The sequence below is a fragment of the Acipenser ruthenus genome, chromosome 23, assembly GCF_902713425.1.
Source record: "Acipenser ruthenus chromosome 23, fAciRut3.2 maternal haplotype, whole genome shotgun sequence".
Lineage (NCBI taxonomy): Eukaryota > Metazoa > Chordata > Actinopteri > Acipenseriformes > Acipenseridae > Acipenser > Acipenser ruthenus.
The window spans coordinates 1957102-1978534 of record NC_081211.1 but is presented as its reverse complement, the minus strand read 5'-3'; the positions used below and the strand labels follow the sequence as shown (position 1 = coordinate 1978534).

General features: G+C 39.6%; 1 protein-coding gene across 1 annotated transcript; it reads right to left on the bottom strand.

The window, feature by feature from the left end:
* Nucleotides 1-829: 829 nt before the first annotated feature.
* LOC117964094 (importin subunit alpha-7) lies at nt 830-20308 on the bottom strand. The gene is made up of 14 exons (XM_058997384.1): nt 20131-20308; nt 12908-13041; nt 12491-12586; nt 12074-12173; nt 11722-11816; nt 11365-11496; nt 11029-11117; nt 10796-10895; nt 10085-10248; nt 9738-9816; nt 9450-9575; nt 9062-9189; nt 7733-7911; nt 830-7383 (listed from the first exon to the last, which is right to left on the bottom strand). Exons 1-14 carry the CDS (start codon nt 20132-20134, stop codon nt 7196-7198), a joined length of 1614 nt encoding a protein of 537 aa, XP_058853367.1. The 5' UTR covers nt 20135-20308; the 3' UTR covers nt 830-7195.
* Between the last annotated feature and the right edge of the window lie 1125 nt (nt 20309-21433).

Sequence of the window (21433 nt, the reverse complement as noted above, 5' to 3'; positions counted from 1 at the left end):
GAAAAATCAGGTGCAACCCTGGCCACTGGTGGCACTGTGTGCTAAACTCCAATGGTCAGTTTGATGTATTTGTACTGGAAAGCTGGAGAGTATTCAGTATTGGTGGAAGGGACCGAACCTTTTTTTGCACTCCTCTTCAAGGTCAATTTATTGGAAGGGGTTTGATACAGTGGTCTAATTGTGATGCGTGTCTATTTATAAATCACAGAACAATATTGAATAGCTGCAGCTGTAATTTAGTGAGATGCACTGACCGGGGTATGTTCCCATTGTCCGACGTACACAGGAAACACGTTTTTGCTCATTGTAGCAGACTGGGCTGTTCAGCTGTAAAAATTGCACATGTCCCAGAAAAGTAAGAAATCATATCGTTCAGATCTGTCTAGTCTCATGAAATAAAAACACAATAGACTTGTATTTTCATGAGGTTTGCAACCATTCTAAATGGTTATGTCTTCTGTTACTCCGATAGTCTCTGGATTTTGAAGTGGTTGACTTGATCAAACTATACTCAGCGGAATGGTTCACAGCTGGATTTTAGTAGAAGATTTTACAAGTATATTCTTGGATTGCATCACACACACACTTAGTCCTGAGATAAGCACAGATAGGCGTATCCCACGTCGCCGCATGCAGAATTGTGCCATGTTAACTTTCCTATATATGCATGTCCAGTATAATGCATATATGTGTTTTTCTAGTTTTGGCAGGGCAACTTCTCCAACCCAATAAAGGTCACATTTTTTTTTTTTTTTTCCTATTTCAAAAAATGCAATTAAAATAAATTATATATATAAATAAATTAAAACAAAAGACACACACAAGTTAGTAAGGGTTGCCACATTTATTTTTTATTTAACATCGTTTTTCGTTTACAGTGTAACCCCAAAGAACAATTTTTTTTTTGTGTGTGTGTGTGTGTTTATGTATGTATGTGTCATGTTCTGTTTTTTGGCTGTCCTTCGTCACGCGCATTCATAAAAGTCGGTCGGTCGGTCAGTCTGTCGACGTCAAAGTATCATGGGACATAGCATGTCCAACCCAGAAACAACAAAAACAAAAAAGATCAATAAATAATAATAATAAAAAAAGGAGTAAAACAGTGGACCAGAAAAGGAATTCATAAAAAGGGGGTCTCCAGTTTCTTCTAGATTACATTAAAATGTGCATCTAATCAGAATGGTAATCAATTCTATAATCCTATTAATAAAGCAATCATTAGATGTCCCTTATATAAGTCTTCTCAGATAACACCCTTTAAAAGTAACCTGTGAGTTCATCTTCACGTTTATTGAAAACAAGCCATTTTGCATGCAATAATTTCAACACACCAACTGTGAATTGAGTAAAGTTTTATTTGCGTTAGTCTGGACAGAAGACAAGCGAACCCTTGTTCCTGTTTTCAGTCCACTTAGCTGTTTCCACAGATTAAGGGGTACTGTTTAAATGCACTTTTTGATTTGCTTTTCATCAGGTTATTCAATTATTTGCATCTTTTTTTTTGCTCAGATTTGTAGAACATATCCAACGTTCAATAACCTGAAACAATTCACTGAAACGCAGGGAGCATCTTAAATTTCAACAAGCTGATATACTTTTATTTACCTGGAAAAATACCAAATAGTGCATTTATTCACAGTTATGGCAGTCTATTGAGTTGATCATTATACTTCATCTGCAAAACTGCAGCTGTTGCAGTTATAAGAGTGATGTTTCGAATGCAACCGAAAACTAATCAAATCATTTCTTCATTCCCTATTCCAGTTCTTTAAATCAACGCCAGATCTTGTGGAACTGGAGAACTTTTAGTAGAATTGGTACAGTCGAGACGCCAGGGCAGAGTACTGTGGAATTACTCCACCACACATCCTAGAAATCTGGTGTATGGAACTGGGAATGAATTGGCTGAATGTAAAATGGGTATCTGAAACATTGAAAAGCCCACCATTACTTTACACAAGTATTCTAAAGACAACAGCAGCTGAAGGTTTGCCACACAATCCTAAATATCTTAATTCAGCTACAAAGTGTATTAAAACAGTGTGTTGCCTGCTGAAGAGGAACCCATATAGTTCACCAGAACTTGAATAAACACACCATGGCCTTGCTGGCCTGGAATACGTTGAAGACTCAAAGTTATTACCCGTCCAATTCTATTTCTCCTCTGTCCTGATCCAATAAAGAAAATAAACTTTAGTGCAAGAATAGTAAAGGATGACGCTTGAATGTAGCCAAGTAATGTAAGGATTGGTTAAGGTAATATACCACAAGCTGCAATGTTTGCACACAATTCGCGCACATTCAAGTAAATCAAAACAAAAAAAAAAAGTCATAAAAGACCAAGAAGATACAAAGACAGCCCTCCAGGGCATTTGATGGCCGGATTGGCACTTGAGTGAACAGAGCAGCGCCTGCTTTCTTTTTTTATTTTGTAATGATATTTTTTTTGTTTCACTCTTCTTATAGATTTTCTTTTAAAAAAAACTACACCAGGTCAAATCTGTAAGCTGTTTTAATCCTACAGAAACGGTTGCCCAAACAAATGAAGCAGCTTTTTTTTTCTTTTGTTTATTATTTTAAATATTTCCTCATTTTATCTGCAGAACTGTTCACCCTCAAAACAGTATTTGTTTACACCTGTTGATCAGCTCCAATTCAGACTAAATCGAAACTAGCCAAACTACTTTACATCAAAATAGTAGAAAAACTGTACAAAAATCACCTATAGACAAAGAGACTGGAATATATAAAAAAATCAAAAGATGGGGACCCTTGTCAGAAGGACTCGATCGAATTGCATTTTGCATAGTTGGCATGTTTTGAAGCTTATGATGGCAAATCGCTGAACTGGGAGCACAGAGTTCTAGGCTGATGATGTTCACTGCAAAAGGGCTCAAGATGCAAAACTAAAAATCAGAGTAACAAAGAGTTTTGATTCTTAAAATACATGCAATGATAGTCACAGAAATAAACCAATTTATATAAAGAGGCCATTTGGTCTAAACATTTATCTTCTTGACTTGGTCATGTATCATGTCACATGTTTATTCTTCCAGAGTCCTCATTCTAAAGCACACAGTCCTTTTGCAGCTAACAGAGAACACCAACTCCAGTGCCTGGTTGACTGATTGAATTTTAGAAGGATGTTTGGACTTGTAAGGTCAAGTATTTACTGCAATTCTTGGTGCATTGTTCTTCCTGGCAGACAACAAAGCAGAAAATGATCTAGCCACCCATTCACAGATGAGAAATCTGGTATGTAAAAGATACAGCCTGGTGTAGAAGTACAAGGACCCCAATAGTCATGACTGGTACCAGGTCCTTACCTGCCTACCCTGGTTCGCTTCAATTTATGAAAAGGGAACTAAACCTAACTACAGGATCTACAGAGTGCCCTTTAATTAAAGCTGCTCTCTGGCACCAAGAAAGGTCAAACAAACATCGCTGATTAACAGCTGCCACCAATAAAACACTCAATAGAGGAACGCAGAAAACCAATCACAGAAGCCAAGTAAGCTTTACAGATACAGGACTTTAGTCATTGTTCTAGCCCCTTCTCTGCATGCATCTCTAGATCTAACCTGGACATAGAGAAAAGACCCACTTTACCTAAACAGTGGCAGGATTCTGATACTGAATCTGATACTGGCAAAGCTGGCTATCCCTTGTATTGTATCATGTTCCTGAAAGTGTCAAACCACACCAAGCAACTTGGTTTCCTGCCCCACCTCGTATTAATGTAAAGGGAACACCAGAGAGAAATGCTGTTGGCTCTGAAGTGAATGGAAGTGTACAGTACAATCTCTCCCCCTCACACAGCTCCGGTCAGTCAGTGTCACACCAGTCGGATGTGCGATCGGTCTGCCCTCGAACGCAAAGCCGTTGCAATGGCAGAGGTAGAGAAAAACGCTTCCACAATTTAATCCCACGAGTACAGGGAGCATGAGAGCACTCATCCAAAACACTTTAAAATTCAAAGTCACAGGTTTTTTTTTTTTTTTGTTTGTTTTTTTTAAATTCAGAGGTAATATGAAAAAGACTCAAAACTCTTTTGTGGTTTTCTTTTGTATCTTTTACCAAGTCATTTTGGAAAAGGACACCCCCCTTCCAAAAAGAAAAAAAAAAAACCTAAAATGCGCTGAACTCAAAATAAAAGTCCAAAGTGCATTTTGTCTACCAATCGCAGCTTAATAATGCATTTACCAGAACTGCAAGAATTGCTGGAGAAACCAATTATGAGCATCTAGAGAAATGTCTATCAAAAATAGCAATAGAAAAGTAGACATATAATTGCTTTTGAAGCACTTGTCCTTCTGATCTGTATCATGGAAGCTATTTTCCTCTAGTGTTATAAGAATGTCTCAGGCCTGAATTCAAATAAAATTACAGCAGAGCCATAACAATGCTTTATAACAGCTAGGACACCACTATGATTTCTGAGTGAATCCAGGCCGTGGTGTGTGAAGTGTCTGCTGGTCATGTCTGCAGTGGTGTGTGCAAATTGTGTTACATCTGTCTGTCTGTTTCATAAAATTTAAGAACATGTCCCTTGCCAAAGCTTGGATTAGCCAGCACATTTCTACAAACAGAATACAACATGTAGAAATTTACAGCAAGCGCTGCTCCTTCATCCCAAAGGTAGACTACACATTCTGAAATTGAGTTTTAAAAAGAACAATTTGATCATCCTCTTTTTTTACTGTATAATTTGCTACATAAAAAAGTATGCAAAGCAAATAACTATTGCATACCAATAAATCAATTACTTAAATTATTTTTCAGAGAATTCCCCTCCCTCAGTTTGTAAGCTTCATCTGTACCTGGTTCCTGTAAAAGCTCCTGTGCTTCTGAATTGGGAGCCCATACATTAGTCAGGAATCTCAAGAACAGTTTTGTAGATGTGGTCAGGTCAATTTCTGTTAGATCCCTCAAAACTGGAAGCACTGGCTAAACCCTAAACTTTCTGGAACATGATTTACCAAGCATCAGTTTATTACAGGGAGTGTTCGTATCACTCCTGGAGGGGAACTGATCTGAAAACTAGTTTGTGAAGTGCACCCTCCACCCTGACTCAATACAGATTCACAGTGTTTACCTAAAAGTTCGGCTAGGCAAACTGACTTGTTCCTTTTTTCTAGGTGCGGCCGCAAATCCCACGTTAGCGGACGTTTATTCCACCCCTACAGACACCTCTCTTCAGTCCCTTTGTGGACTGGGTATTTGCACTGTACCTTGCTGAGATTTGGTACCAAAATAGTAGGAATCTGAGCAATCAGGATCCAGTTAAAGGTAACTTGAACTATCCAGATTCTTTAGAGAAGTTATCCAACCAGTAATGAAAGGTCACCTTGACCCTCTCACGTTTAATCTAATACCTGCTAGAAGGATCCAGACAACCATTTCAGGTTAGATTTTGCACGGCAAGAAGCTGTGGTATATTCAGGGCTCCAGCCTGCCTAGTACGTTAGTAATCCTACCTGGCCATGACATGAAAGCAGCTACACCCTCAAGGACTGACTCAAAGTAAAATGAATACCTGATCATGTAGGGCCCATCAAAATCAATACCATTTTAAAACTACAATTCCCATCATTACTTGCAGGTTCTGCACATGTCCAGTTGCTCTCTTATTTCAAACTCTTGAGTACAGACTGTTCCCAAGGAGGAAGTACAAATAAAAAAGTAACAACTTTGGAGCCTAAATGTTTAATTTATAAATTGAGGCTATTCTTCCAATTTCATTACAAAAGCATCTAGCAGATCAACCAACCAACCAACATCTACAAAATGTCTTTTCTTAAATGTTAATTTAGTGTTCAGACTAAATTAGCTTAAATGTACCCTAAATGCAGCAGATAAATGCAGATTTTGATACTGAAATGCTACACAATGGAAACTATAAGGTGTTCCTTCATATGTCTGACACAGCATCTTAAGCCCGTTCACCACCAGGTATTTGGCAAGGGAGGTAACACGTGTCTTGAATATATTAACACCATGCAAAACTCAAAAGTGCACTGACTGATGTTCCGAGGTCCGCACACCACAGCTTTTTATTTACATTAGCCTCTAATCTCGCAACTTTTAAGCCGAATCAAGACTATATATAGAGAGATATATATAAAAAATAAGTTTAGTTTCAGAAATGTACATAATCCAGTGCTGTGGGGCGATGCAAGACCAGAGAACTCAAGCAGGCACTTTTTACTGCATTTTAATTTTATTTCTTAAATTGTTATTATTAAAACACAGCACACAACTTACATTATATCTACTTTACCAGCTTTGATCAGCTGTTGGCTATATATTTTTTTCTGTAGAACCATTTTTCCCAGGTACCCACCCTCCCTGTAACCAAAAAACACTGCTTAAATTAAACCCGATCAAGTAAACTTAAGTTTTCAACATATCCAAAAACTTCAGCGTGCTGTTAGGATCAGTAGCAAAACAACAAATGAGCTCCTTTGAAAGCCAGTGCCAATTCTATAGTATGCCACCTTTCTGCTTGAAAAGCATACGATTCTAAAATAGCAATACGGCTGTTGAAGTCCTTGCAGCGGAGCCTGTTATTGAATAGAAAATGTTCTGAACACTTTAAGAGCTGTGTTTACAGTGGCTTTCTTTAAGAGACAAACAAAATAATGATACTGAGAAATAAAAAAATAAAAAAATCTGCTCAATCCAACAGAAGGCCATAAATTTCACTCTAAACTCTCAACCCCTATTTTTTTTTACCAACGCAGGGAAGTACCTGTCTAGAGAATTTCTCTGCCCATTGACCATGTCTAACGCTTGAATTCCTTGTTTTACTGCCAGACTTTCTGCTCTTAAGTTTAAAGACATGAAAACTCAAGAGTAGATTATTCAGTTCATCACTAAATTCACTTTTTTTTTTTTTTTAAAGGCAGAATAGGTATCCAAATCAACAAAAACAAATGGGGGAAAAAAAAAAAAATTGTTTAATCTCCTCCCTCCACTTGTAAATCAAATTGCTCTAGTGAACAATAGTCAAGCAGATAAATATTTAAGTTTTTTTCTTTTTCTTGCGAGTGGGGAGGATTTTTTTGGGGGAGGGGGGGTTCAAACCTCTTCTGATTTTACTGGTTGATGGATGGTGGTGGTCTCATGGCTCCGGCTGCTAGTGAATTTCAATTTTTTTATTAATCATTATTATTTCCTCATTTTCAGACGGGCGTTATAGCTGGAAGCCCTCCATGGGGGCCTCCTGCTGTGGGAACAGGAACTGCTGCTGGCTGTCGTCCACCTGTGGTGCCAGGCTGGGGTCCTCCTCGTCCACACCGAAGTAATGCTCGATCAGGTCGAAGGCTTTCTGATAGATGTCTTGATTCTCATGGCTCTGGAGGAACTCAATCTTATCCAGACCTGAGAGACACACAAGGAAAGAACACACACACATGAAGGGGCTAGGAAGCACAGGGAGCTTGTTCACTCAGAGAACACAGCCAACTTGAAATTTGTTTTCACTAGGGAAACTACTATAGATTTAGAGATGGTGATGAATGAAGCTAAATTGAATGCCATTCAGTCCTGGTCAGGATTAAGGTCAATTCCAATTGATTAAAAGGGAAAGGGAACTGGAAACAGATTTTAAAAAGGAATTTAAAAAATTTCACTTGTGATCAGAACCCGATGTGAGCCAAGGCCTTCAGGAGTTGAAAGGCGTGCCATGCTGCCCACTCGCACCCATTCTCTAGGGTCTTAAAGTCCTTACCGTAAGCCTCCTCGATGAGGCTGCAGTAGGGGTTCAGCCCGCTGCCATTCTGCTTGGACTCCTGCTCCCCCAGACGGAGGATGTTCTCCAGGCCGGTGAGAGCCACCTGCACGATCTTGGAGTCCATGACTGTGAGCAGGTCGCACAGCGGCTTGATGCAGCCCAGGTTTACCAGGTACCTACAGGAAGTGGAAATAGAAGAAAAAAAAAAAAAAAGAACAAAAAGGTAAAGTCTACAACCCAAGGGTGCTCAAAGGTGTTTATATAGTTATTTCTACAGTAAATACAAGGACATGAGCTTATATTGCAACAGCCTTTTTAAAAACTGTACAGGAATTAATTTTCCACATCATTGCCTTGCAAGATTTATTCACAATATAAATTTAAAAAAAAATATGACTCAATCATATGAAAACTAGGATTTTAATTTAAGATGAACTGTGAAATATATAACCACTCAAATATCCTTGGAATTGATTTGGCTTCCGACAGAAGATGATGTTCTAATGCAGGTTCGATGAAAACAAGACACTGAACATCCATAAGCCTCTGACAATAGCAGCAAAAACCGTGGCTCAAAAATCAGGGACTGACAAGAACACAAAGCATTCTGCTGATTAATCATTTATGTTTACACCACACACTCTAGTCTGTACATTAGAAACCTGACACTCCCTGGCAGGAAAGGTAGCACATTTGACTTTTGCGTAAAACAATCCTGTTTTTTTTTTTTTTAAGGGTTCATTGTAAAAACTACTACGAACAGATCAAGAGCTGCTTGTGTAGAATAGTCAGAAAAGATAAGAGGCCCAAATTCAACATCGCTCAAAAAACAGGCAGCAGTTTTTCTGCAAAAAAAAAAAAAAAAAAAGAATCGACAAGGGAGTTTGAAAACAGTTCTAAACATCTGGCTTGTGAGCAGTCAAATACCGACATAACCAGAAAATGTGAATATTTCTTAGTGCTGTAATTGAATCTACATGAACACTTAAACATCACCAGGAGGTCTGGAGCCACATTTCTCATACCAGGAATTCCTGTGCCTCTCTATACTTGAACCACACAGCCCAGCAACGATATGTCTGGCCAGGAAAACAGTACTATCACAACACAGGCTGGAAAAGAGCTTACAATTAAAAATGATCAAGATAAAACATTTCATTTACAGGGAAGCAAATACTCACTGCAGGAGGAGTTGAATCCATTTTAGGATTTACTTTACACTCAGATTACAGAAGGTCAACACACTCGCCACTTGTACCAAAGTGTTTGACATGGAAACAATGCAAGTGCGCTGGTGACATAATCAACAATGGATTCAGGCCTCACCTGATCTGTTCTGGAGTTCCTCCTGATGTGGCGTTTGTGATCGCCCAAGCAGCTTCCTTCCTTGTGCGAAACTCTGCTTTCTGCAATATGTCTATTAGCACTGGGAAGATGTTTGCATCTATGACTGCCTAAAAAGACAAGAGAGCGAGAGAGAGTTACAAATGTTTAAAAACTTGAATACCCTTTGATTCTAATCTAATAAATGACCAGCACCAATTACTTTGAAAAGTTGACTGGTATCTTCAGTCTCTGTTTAACAGAGTACTGATCTGTTTTGTAGAAGACAGGTGGGCTGTAAAATCCTGATCTCAGTACAGACTGAATTTGTCTCATAGACCCAAAGACCAAATTTCCCAACATGACGATTATTGAATTGTGTGTATCTTGCCTGTATCTGAGCTCTGTTTCCAGCAGTGATGTTTGAGATAGTCCAGCACGCCTCCTTGCGAATGGATTCCTTGGGACTGCTTAATAAGTGTAGGAGACATGGCAGGGCAGAGCAATTTAGAACAACCTGCAACAAAGAAAAAAAAAAAAATGCTGTTAACAGATACAACTTCCTAGCCAAGTTTCATCACTACTGGATTAGCGGTGCTCCAACTAGATGCCCCCCTAAAGGGGGATAAGAAGTACTGCAGTTTTTGCTCTGTTGTATTTGTCTTTAGGGCTTCCTTACCTGTGTCTGGATGTCATCGCCCGTTACAATGTTTCCTACAGCTCTCAGTGCAGGGGATGCAACTTTATAATCAGTGTGCCTAGGATGGGGAAAAAAAAGCAATGTTACGTTTCAGAAGATATGGTCTCCCCCTATCTCCCCCTCCACACACAAAATATAACTTGCATGGTTTAAGTGCGTTAGGTGGCAGCTAATATGCTTAATACATTGACTGCTAGCTGCAAGTTAAACTGGGGGTATCTATGTATCATGCCGAGAATAGCTACAAATAAAATTGTCATCTGCTGAAGCATGCGTTCGGATAATTGTAGAAAGGCTACAGGATATGTACTACAGGTAATACTAACATCAGAAGTTCTACTAGTCGTCTGCAGACCCCAGAGTCAATCACAGCCTGGATTTTGTCGTTTGGCCCATCGGAGAGATAGGAGAGGGCCCAGCAGGCATCTGCTAACAAATCAGGATCGCTGCTGAACAGCAACCGGGACAGCACTGGCAGACAAGGTGACACCTGAAACAGACAAGAGACAACGTTCAAGAACCCTGAATACCGTTAGGAGGGACCTGTATCCACAGCATGGAGAGGAAACTCTCATAACCTATGTGGAGGTTAAATCAAAAACAGAAAGGTGCTTCCAAAATAGATAGGGTGAAAAACGTGGAAACATAGGACACTATGAATTCTGAAGAAAAAAAACCAAAACACAATCTAATGAAACTGTTTTGAGAAAGGGTTTATTTACCAGAAGGATTTGTTCCGATTGTGTTTGTTTGCAAGCCTAGGTGTGTAAAGGGATGTTTAAAATCGACACACACATTTATGGCATGAATAATGAATTCAAAAATATAAAAAGCAGCATGTGAAGGGATGACCAAGAAGGAGGAAACAAATGTGAGATTGTTGTTGGCCACGTGTTCTGAGCATTTATTCTAAATGTTTTATGGATTTTAATAGGACTTAAAATATTTTAACTTTAGCTGAATATTCTGTCGGATAAATCTGCACATAAATATTGAATAAACATATGCAAACAAAAAGGTTAGTAAGAGAAGGTTACCTTGTCAAAGTCTGGAGGGGGGCTCTTTCCTCTGCACAGGTTAGACAAGGCCCAGACTGCATTTCTGGTCATAGTCAGCCTAGTGGACTTGGTAAGTAACCTTTAAAATAGACATCAGGATAAAACAGTTTACTCCAGGTACCCATCAAAAATAAAACAATCATGTAACAAAAGACAGGGCAAAGCGAAGTACAAGCACAGAGAATGCCAGGTTAGAGTACAGATTCACTCACAGTAATAGTGGCTGAAGGATGTTGCAGTTCAGCACATAGTCTCTGCACACAGCACTGTCTCCAGCAATGTTACCAAGGGCCCACACTGCCTGAAATGCATACAACAGAGAACGATTGCTTGGGTGAACTGAGGAGAGATTCCAATAACTACAACTCATACATTTCAAAACACCACTATGAGATTACATTTAAAAATATAATAGGTTGCTCTATAGCTTAGCCCAGTTGTCAGTCAAGTGTGTTCACATTCACCAGAAAGTAGTTTTAGCACTGATCCAATTCACCACGCAATGCTGCACACAGAAGTTAACTGATGTGTAGCACGGACAGTCTTACCTGTTCCTGTACGTCCTCAAAGTCTGAGTTGAGAAGCTCAATGAAGATAGGCACTGCCCCAGCCTCAATCACTATCTTGGTCTGTTGGGAGGTTCCGGATGCAATGTTTGTCAAAGCCCACGCTGCTTCGAACTGGAACAGAGGGGTAAAAGAAAACCAAAAGGTAACTTCTACTGGGATTTTCATTTATAATTGCAGGGATGGAAATGAAACTCCTACTGCATAGACGTTTCACCCAGAGAGAGAGAGGGGGGGGGGGGGGGGGGAGCTCATCAGATACAAAGTGAATAGTGAGCTGGTCTTCATATGCAGTTTCTAGCACTTCATATGGAAATCAGCAGTGTTTTAATGTTATACCTGTAATGTGCAGTTGTCGCTCTTCTTCAGGAATTCGACAAACCTCTCCACTACCCCGGAGGTGTTAATGACTTCATCAATTGGTGGGTTTGGCTCTAATAGCAAAATAAAATACAGGAATTCAAGAACATGAACAGAGCAATGAAATCAAATGCAGCAACTGTACACGGCTGGCTTAATGATGCACTCTCAAGAGTAAGGGCACACTTTTAGAATTAACTGCACCTGTACAGTACGTTCAGGTTTATTCACATGTTGAGCAAATTTATGTGATAATCAGCATAATCTAGTAGGTGTCACATTAGCATTGCTTTAGCACACATTGCAAGGCGGCTGTGCTTGAAAGCGATACCTTTAGACAGCAGTTTTCTGAATTTCTGGGTTGTGGCTAGCTGAAGTTCGGGATCCTCTGAAAAAAGCATCTCGACCATGTCTCTTGTAATAACACCGTCCTGAAACACACAATTACACATCAACGGGGTTAGCCAAGAAACTAAATAATGCAGCTCCTTTGAGCTTACGTGTACAATGCATTCAATCACAACACCTTAAAACACTTAAACTTTCTAGAATGCAAACACTCCAATATGTAGACAATTGAAGAACTATTTACACTACATAAATGTGCATTATTGAGAGAGACACATGATACAAGCTATACACAGAAGTGATAAAACAGAAAGAGGACACAGGAAGAGCTGGGTGTTGCATATACAGAATATATACACCAATAACATGGCCACATTGTGGCTGCCAGGTTCATACTAACCCCAGCTGTGGTTGAGCTGACAATGGAGTCCATCAATGGACTGTCAAACATGCCCGCCTCATCACTGATCAACTCCACGTTTCTTCTTTTGAAGAGCTAAAAGCACAGGACAGTAAATCAACAGCAATTATAAAATCACCATCGCTTGCATCATTCCTTTTGTTGTTACATAGAAAGTCTTTTTTGACAGTTGAAGTATTCATCACTTAGCTAAAACATTTGTTTTACAACATTCAGGAGGATTTACAATCGGGTAAAACCCGAGCACAAGGCAGATTGGGCAGTTCAGTTTCTTGTCCCAGAATCAGCATGTACAAAATAAACAGGCCCAGCAACACAAATAGAAACCAGAATCTCCGAGCACCAGCCCATTTGGAATTCTTCGAAAGTACCACTTCTCTATAAAAAGGTCAACACCTGCTCTTCTCGTTTCTGTTTCCGCAGCTGAATCCCCTCCTCCTCCCTCCTCCTGCGCATCTCCTCTGGGTTGAGGGCTTTGTTCTTGTACCGATTCATTCTGTAGTTGTCTTTCGCAGGACTTGCTGTGGTTTCTGAAAAAAAATAAAAAAATGAAACTCCTCCGAACACTGATAAGGTATTGACCTCTCGTGATTATTCTGTCATGTTGAACGATGACACATAGGCTATAGCTGACTGCATTTCTTTAAGGACACCGGGGTCACAGTTAGTCTCACACGTTCGCCCTGGTTCAAACAGGCAGGTCACAGAATCCAGAGATGAAAACATCTTAAGATCCTCCAGAGGATTCTCATGGCTGAGATGTCTCTAAGCCAAAGCCAGCATGCCCCTCTTATGTGGATGTGTGTGGATGGTAATGTTAACAATACATCAGTCTGATGAAGTGAAGTCAGAGTAATGGTACAGGAAGATGTAAATAATGAATGGCCATTTCTTCAATGAACCCTTAAAGCCTAAACATTCTGCACAACCGCAAACCTACAAATTGGTTTAAATAAGCCATTTAGATTTAAAAGCGCTATGCTTTTTTTTTTTTTTAGCTTTTGGTCAGTGAAATTTTTAAAGTGAAAGTTAAAAATCATTCAGTGAAAAGTGTATTTTGTATGTTTGTGAGTTACAGCACTAATTTACAGTAGTATTTCTCCACTTTCAGCAAGCCTTCTTTTGAATGCATTATGTATATCGTGATATTAAGGTGGCTATAGTATTTTTTTTTTTACAGTTATCGTGTCATGGAAATGGTATACCAGCCCATCCCTAGTATGTACTGCTCTGTTTACATAAAAGCTTAATGCTACATCCAGTCAGAAGCAAAAACCTACAGTTCATTTCTATATTGCAGCTGGGTAGAGAGTAAGCAGATTGCACCAAGGATAGACTGAGTCAGCAGCTAAACTGGAACTCGGACTCTCTCTTAAATCCCTAGCCTGAAATGTTAACCAGCAGGCTTCTCATCTCTGCAACTTCAACAGTCTTTCAAGGCTTTGTCGGAGGTGCCTGGCAGGGGTTAAAATACTTCCTGCGGTGTCTATATTGTATCGTGACTGAGCTTTGGATCGTTATCCAGGGGGGTGGAATGGTTAAAAACAAACAGTGGCTGGCTCTTAAGTGACAGACACGAGAATGAGAGCTGTTACTGTGGATCTTGCATGCTTAACTGCTACTTATAACTCCCTGTCAGCAGGTTACTTTCAATCCAAGAACGATCAGCACATCTGCAATGTCGCCGTCTATTTCTGAGCTCTGGTGCCGACGTATTTACTGCTTCTGTACAACTTGAAAACGCTACATCAGATTCAACTGATCAAAGCTCCCACTTTTGTAGCGTTACTGTGACTTTGCCTTGTTGCGTTATTAAAAGCTGGTACAGTACACTCAGTAATGCTTCCAAGAATAGGCTGCTGAACAGTATCATTCCAAGACTGTCTGACTCAAACTGTGTGACGTGTGGTCACAGTGTATAGGAACTCACAAGGTAAGCCAGTACAGAAGACACATGCAAATCTAGAATTCGAATAGCTGTTTGTTGAGATCAGCTTGAATGCAGCTAAAGAAGCTAGTCTTATAGTTTATTGTGTGCTCGATGTGGTAAACACACAAAAATGCTTAAGATAATTTAGAAAGGAATGTAAATAATATTTTCTATACTGTAGGTTTTGATTTATTCATGTTTGACAGTCCTCTATCTCTAAAAAGGATCAGCATCATTGCTAGATGTATTGTTCCTCTCTTACTGTAGACTGGGCATCAGAAAATGAATTCAGTCCCTCCTCTACTGTGGAAGAAGAATGGTATGGCTTTATTTTACAAGGAGACAAAAACAAAGCTGTGTGTGAGAGTGAAAGAACTACCGATAAAGACACAAGTCACAACTGATGAGAGTTAAAACATGACTCAAGATAACCCTTCTGCAGTCATTAATTCAAAGTGTACGGATGTTCAAACAGAGGTCAAGGGATTCCCATGCAGAAGAAGAGATTCTTGTTTCTGACAATCCCTTGCTAGCTTTTTGTGTGCTGGGCTACCCTAAGACCACAGCAAGCCACTGACAGCCTACTGTTTTTTCTACACATTAAATGCAATGTTTTTAGTTCTGCTTCGAAACCTCAAAGAGTTAAACATAGATGCTTATCATTAGGTCCCCTCCCTTGTCAAAACAATTCTAAGAAATACAGTAGAAACAGACAAATGGGTTTGAATTTGTTCTGCTTCTAAACACACTGGGCTGATTGCAAAATCGCTTTCAAATAGTGGGTAAATGGAAGCACGCAGCTTTATTTCCATCCTTTATCTTACAGTGTCTCTTGACTCTAAAGATGGAAAGTACATTCGACCCGTGGGCACAGTCTTATGATGCTCCCATCTGCTCCAAAAATGACAGCAAAACCCACTTTCAAAGGCATCAGCCAAGCTATCATTCTGTGCCTAGGAAGGAAATCTAGACACCCCACGTTCCTCTCCAGACAGACAGCTGCAATGCTCTGTTCCTGGAAAACTCAACTGGAGAAGCCCAGAGTCTGCTCTGCACTGCCTAACAGAAGCTGTGGAAGATTCACAAAGGATTTATACTGCTCAGCTCTCAAAGGCAGCCAGTAGCAGACAATTGCTTCCCTCTCCCTGTGCAAGCCTTTCTAGTCAGGGTATTCAGTAAATGTTCGCATGCATCTCATTTCACAAGCTATGTTTTGTTGAGACACCAGGAGGTCAACTGATCCCACCGCTCAGTCCTCAACTCCAACAACTAAACCAACATTATTCCAAAGGCCATATAAAAAAGGACCTTGGTCCAAATTTAGTTGCAAAAGGTAATTAAAGAAGCTGGATTGCATTGTGGCATCCAATTTAAATAATGGATTGACTGGTCTTAGACCACCACTGTAAATAAAAATACAAAAAAAGTAATTTAGTAGTGTCTTGAGGTCTTACACAGGTATGTCATCTTTGTTAACCATGCTCTGGGTTTGCATTATTACTAAACTCTTTGGTGAGCTAGTACCCTTTACTCTATTTCTCCCAAAGACAACAGGAAAGCACAAAACTGCTAACTAGACCCATGAGAGTTTTAGAAATGATCTATCTGGTTCAGCATTCAAATTATTTCTATTTATCAATGTTTATTAGGGTGATGAAACCCAGAATATCCACTGCTACATGTTGAAAGAATAACTCCGATTCAGTACTATCAATTTTAATCCAGTCCTTTTAACAACATAAAATTAACATAAATAAATCTTTACATAAAAGTACGAGGGGCCACCAAGCAAGGTCCTATCTAGTATGCAAAATGCCTCAAGATGTGCTTGCACTACGCCTGCAACCCTTGAAACTGCATGTTCTCTGCACTATCACAGGAATAAGTTGTCTTAGGGCAACAAAAGAAAGCACGTCTAGTACAGCCCCTATGACATCAAATAAGGATCAAGCCAAAGATAAGCTAGATAACACACACTATGTTATTGCAAAGATAAGCACAAACACCTAATGTGCAAAACACTCTGGTGTGCAGGTTTTACTTTTGGCAGGCAGATAGAATCGTAGGCTTGTATCATTTCTTACTGAGCCTGTATCTTCAGTGTGGACCCCTGTAGACAGATACATTTAACTGGTATGAAGCACACACACACACACATTTGAAAATAGGCTTTCCATGCAAACGATCCCCTGTATCAGGACAGGGGTAATTTGTATACTCCTGGAAATTCAGCACCTGACAACCAAAATCCATCAGAGCTGCCCGTTACGTCTGACAAACATACATAACAAGCAATCATAAAAGGTTAGGAAGTACAATATTTCTAAACCACAACTACTACATATAAAGCATGTGAAGCTGTTGTACGTCAACCGAGTTTCTATTTACCTCAAATTGGTTAGCCACAGGAAAAAGGGGAAACGCTAATCTCACGAAAGCAACTGATACACAGTACAGGAGAGTTAGAAGCTTAAAGACAGCTTTGTACCACACACCGGATGACTACAGCCAGCAGTGAATACATACTGAACCTTCACTTATATTAATGAAGACCAAGCCAAGGGTTTACAATCAATTGCCTTAGCTTCTATTAGCAATATCACCCTCCTATTCCACTGTTCTGCATCGTGGTGCCTTATCACTTAGTGTGTTCTAGTTTAAATGAATCCGCTCTGACGGTCCTGCCATGTGACCTACAACACAGGTACCAGGATGCAAATATTGATCCATAGTGTTGCATTTCAAAATAGAGTGCTTGCCCTAGGAGTCAAAAAAGGTTTCCATATTTTTAGTTTTGACAAGACACAGTTGGTGCCAAAACAGGAATTTTCGAATGTAAAATGATTAATTAGCTCTGCAGCATGTAGCAGTCAGCTCTGTGCTAAATAGGCAGCGCTCACTGGTTGAGACATAAAGATGACGCTGCATGGAGGTAGAACAGCTCCACACTTCATGCTTCCCATGAACTGGCTTCAACTCTTTGGGGCTTCCTTTGGAGCCAATCAGACGCGACTCATTCATACTATTGAAAAAAATCTGCAGTCATTTCAGCAGCCAGCTTCCTGGAGACAGAAAGGATCGCTGTAGCAGTCTGCTAGCTATTTTGGAGTTACAAATTCCTCAGATCGGATCAGGACAAAATAAAAATAAAACAGGCAGTGTGCCTGGATGCAGCTGTCATGTAGTTAAAAGAAGCAGAAGTCAAAACACTGTGCTCATAAAGGAGGGGCTTTACAACAACACAATGCACTGGGGCACATTCACAAAGCTTCTACCACCAACTTAAATTAACACCAGGTTTGGTTTCATAAGAAAACAAAATGCTGTCATCTTGCTCCAGGGATGAAAATAAGACTCCCATTGCATCTCAGCTTCCTGGTTTCACTATGAGTAAGACATACCTGAGTTTGTTACGTATACGCTGGGGTTAATCAAGCTCCTATTAAAACCTGGAATGGGTGAAACTGCTATGCAATTATGCTTATTTCCATCCCTCTGCTAGTTCTGTAACACTAGCTGGTTGTTTTTCATATTGCTAAAAAAAAAAAACACAACATAGTTGGGAATGACCTTGGAGCCATCAGAGCTGTCTTAGATACCATGTTTAGGGAAGTGGAGAGCTCCACTTGCTGTTTTCCCAACAGCCCGAATGCCAAATGTTGACTCACTACAGAGAATGAACACATTAGCAATCATTTCAAATGGACACACCTGGTATAGGAGAGCCCTGAGCAATGCCTGCACAATCTCTTTACCATCTGACTGTCAGCATCCCATGAAAACAAGGAAAAACCACAGCAGAACGAATGCTAACCTGCGATACTACTCCTCCAAGGCTGGGAGCACTGCAGTAATGCAAGGTGCGCTACACAGTAAGCTTTACTGAATGAGTCACAGATTGAGTACTAGTTCATAAATCTGGCCCTGTTGCCAATTTGTCTGACTAGGAACATTAAACAAAAGAATTTACTACTGTGTAGATTAATTAATCAGAGTTGGGTGTTAAATCGAGATTGAAAACATAACATGCAAGCAACACCTAGGATATACCTTCAAGACTTCTTCCCTAAGCTGTCCGAGGCAAAGGTCAAAGCCGGTGTCTTCGTCGGACCATCCTGGAGTGCAATGAATTCCCCAAGAAGCTCACTAGTAAGGAGAAAGCGGCTTGGAACAGCTTTGTCGCAGTGGTTCGGGGCTTCCTGGGCAATCACAAGGCCGAAAACTATGTGGAGCTGGTTGAGACTCTGGTGAAGAACTACGGCACAATGGGCTGTAGGATGTCCCTCAAAGTCCATATCCTTGATGCTCATCTTGATAAATTCAAGGAGAACATGGGAGCGTACTCGGAGGAGCAAGGCGAGCGCTTCCACCAGGATATACTGGACTTTGAACGCCGCTACCAAGGACAGTATAAGGAGAACATGATGGGAGACTACATTTGGGGGCTGATTCATGAAAGTGATTTACAGTATAATCGTAAATCTCGAAAAACTACTCACTTCTAAATCTTTTGTAGTCAATTTTGTATTACTTTAGTATAAATACATGTTAATTTAAATTCATATGTTGTTTTTTTCTGACTGTATGTGAACGAAGAGACACAAATTCGCCCGTTCTCTCATTGGAAATAGGTAAATTTCACTGTTACTGTCCTGGTCACAAAAGCAGTTTGTGGGGAATAACCATTTTCTATACTTTTGAGGCATAAGCAATTAAGAAATAACACTTACTACCCAGGAACAAAAATTGTGTTATAGTTAATCGAATCGCTATGCGATACTCCACTTGAATTTGACACCTCGGCGGTATCGCTACACCACTGTTTCGGTCCGTCATCACACACACTGGATTTGAATGCCTTTTTTTCACCTTTCGTAAACCACACGAGTCAGAATTATAATGCGACACAAATTTCCTCACACAAACCAGTTAATCTGGGTATATAATCTGCACTACCACCAGATTAGCAGTGGTACACGGGGGGTGCTCACCTGAATACCACCCAAGGAAAACATAACAGGCCTGAAACGAACAGCAGACATCCACTTAGGTTTGACAGTGATTTCTGTACATAAACAACAGATTACTAAAACAACCGCTATGTATCAAGAAAAAAAATACATTTGTTTTTAAAATGACACATACTATTCTAATCGATGATCTGTTAATTTAAAAAGGGCAAACAATAAATGACAATACTTTTACATCTTTACGTATATATTCAGGATGTACACACTACGCGTTTTTTGGGAGTGTTTTAGTACAGTGCTTTTTTGTCATCATTATTTAACGCGCAACGTAGCCGTATCTGGTAAAATAGTCTATACCATTTCTCGGCCTGTGGAGTAGTATACACAGTGACCAGCACACATTTCTTGTGAATGTAGTCGCACCACACGATTTGGCGCTACCCCTGCCTAAATCAGCAGCAACCTGTTTATAATTCTCATTAAATCCTTTCCATGACATCTATTTTACATTAAATGTCACATTTCAACGGTTCTTGTATATTTTGCTCCAAAGACACACACGCAACGGTGTTCGCCGCTTTCCTCACCGAGGACCTGGTAAGAGACAGAAAGCAAGACACGATTCGGCAAGCATGATATACCCGAACTGGGTGGATTTTCACCTAACCTCTTGAAAACGTTTGATCCGCTTTAATTACAAAGACGACAGTCTTACTCACCCATTCTTGCTGCGATTTCTATTGACGTCTCTATCTGTCCTGCGCTTAAATAATTTTTAATCTCAGGACTCTCCCTCCCTTCCAGAATTTGCTGTCCGCAGACAATATGTCGGAGAACGACGGTGGCCCGGAGGACACACAACGGATGTCGGTAGAACTTTGCGGTTTTTTTTTTTGTTTTTTTTTGCTCAAACGCCGGATGCACACTTTTAAAGGGCAACAGTACATTTTTTTCAGATTAAAGAAACCAAGGGCCTCTAATAATAATAATAATCCACACCATACATGTTTATTGCTGGATTTTCACGTTTACACTATTTTTAAATAACATGAACATAAAATATAGTGCAATAATATTAAAAACCAACTGTAAAATCATCGATGATACTACCAGTACGTTTCATCTGCCCCAAATAGCTCTTAAATATATATATATATATATATAAACTACCAAACCCTCTGAAAACGTAAATCTAACAAAATGGAACAAATTTGTACACTTGATTCAGATTTATATATTTAAAAACAAACAAACAGTAAATTCGAAACTTTTGCACCTTTGTACTGACATATAGTGTGTACTGTCTGTCCATAACAAAGTGTGTACTTTTATGTATAGATAATGATGCAGGTGCACACAACCCTAATTTGTTTGATGGCAAATTGATCAATTAAATGTTTATTTTGTCTTTATTAACAGGCCGCTAAACGCCTAGGGGGCCAGTAAACAAGACTGAACGAGCTCAAGTAGGCAACGTTGATTACATTGCATTGATTATTATTACTATTTATTTATTTATTTTTGTTTTATCATTTACTTGAAGTCAAGAAGTTAATGTCCTAAGACGTTTATTTACTGAATATTTTGATTCATAATGTTGTTGAGATGAATATATAATTTTGAATCTCACCGCATTTACGGTTTAGTAAATGAGTAACGAGGGGATTCCTTTGTTAAAAGGTTATTTTTGTCATCTGCTGATTAACGTTTGCAGTGAAATGTTACAGGAACTGCAATAATTAATTTGCGTGTCAAAAGTATAGGGGGGGAAAAAAAGGTATGAGTGAAAGAACGCCCTGGGAAAAATCTGATTCCTGGAGTTTGTATTGATAGTGCCATGATAGATCAGACATTCAGTTCTATATCCCCTATGAACACTTGTGGCAGTGCAAGAATGGGGTCCTTTGGAACCACAGCATTAAAAGTTTTCATCACAGGTGCAAAAAAATCTATTGCCCTAACATCCTTACACCACCGGGCAACAGTCTCCCTTTGACATGTGATTGGTTCACAGCACTGTCA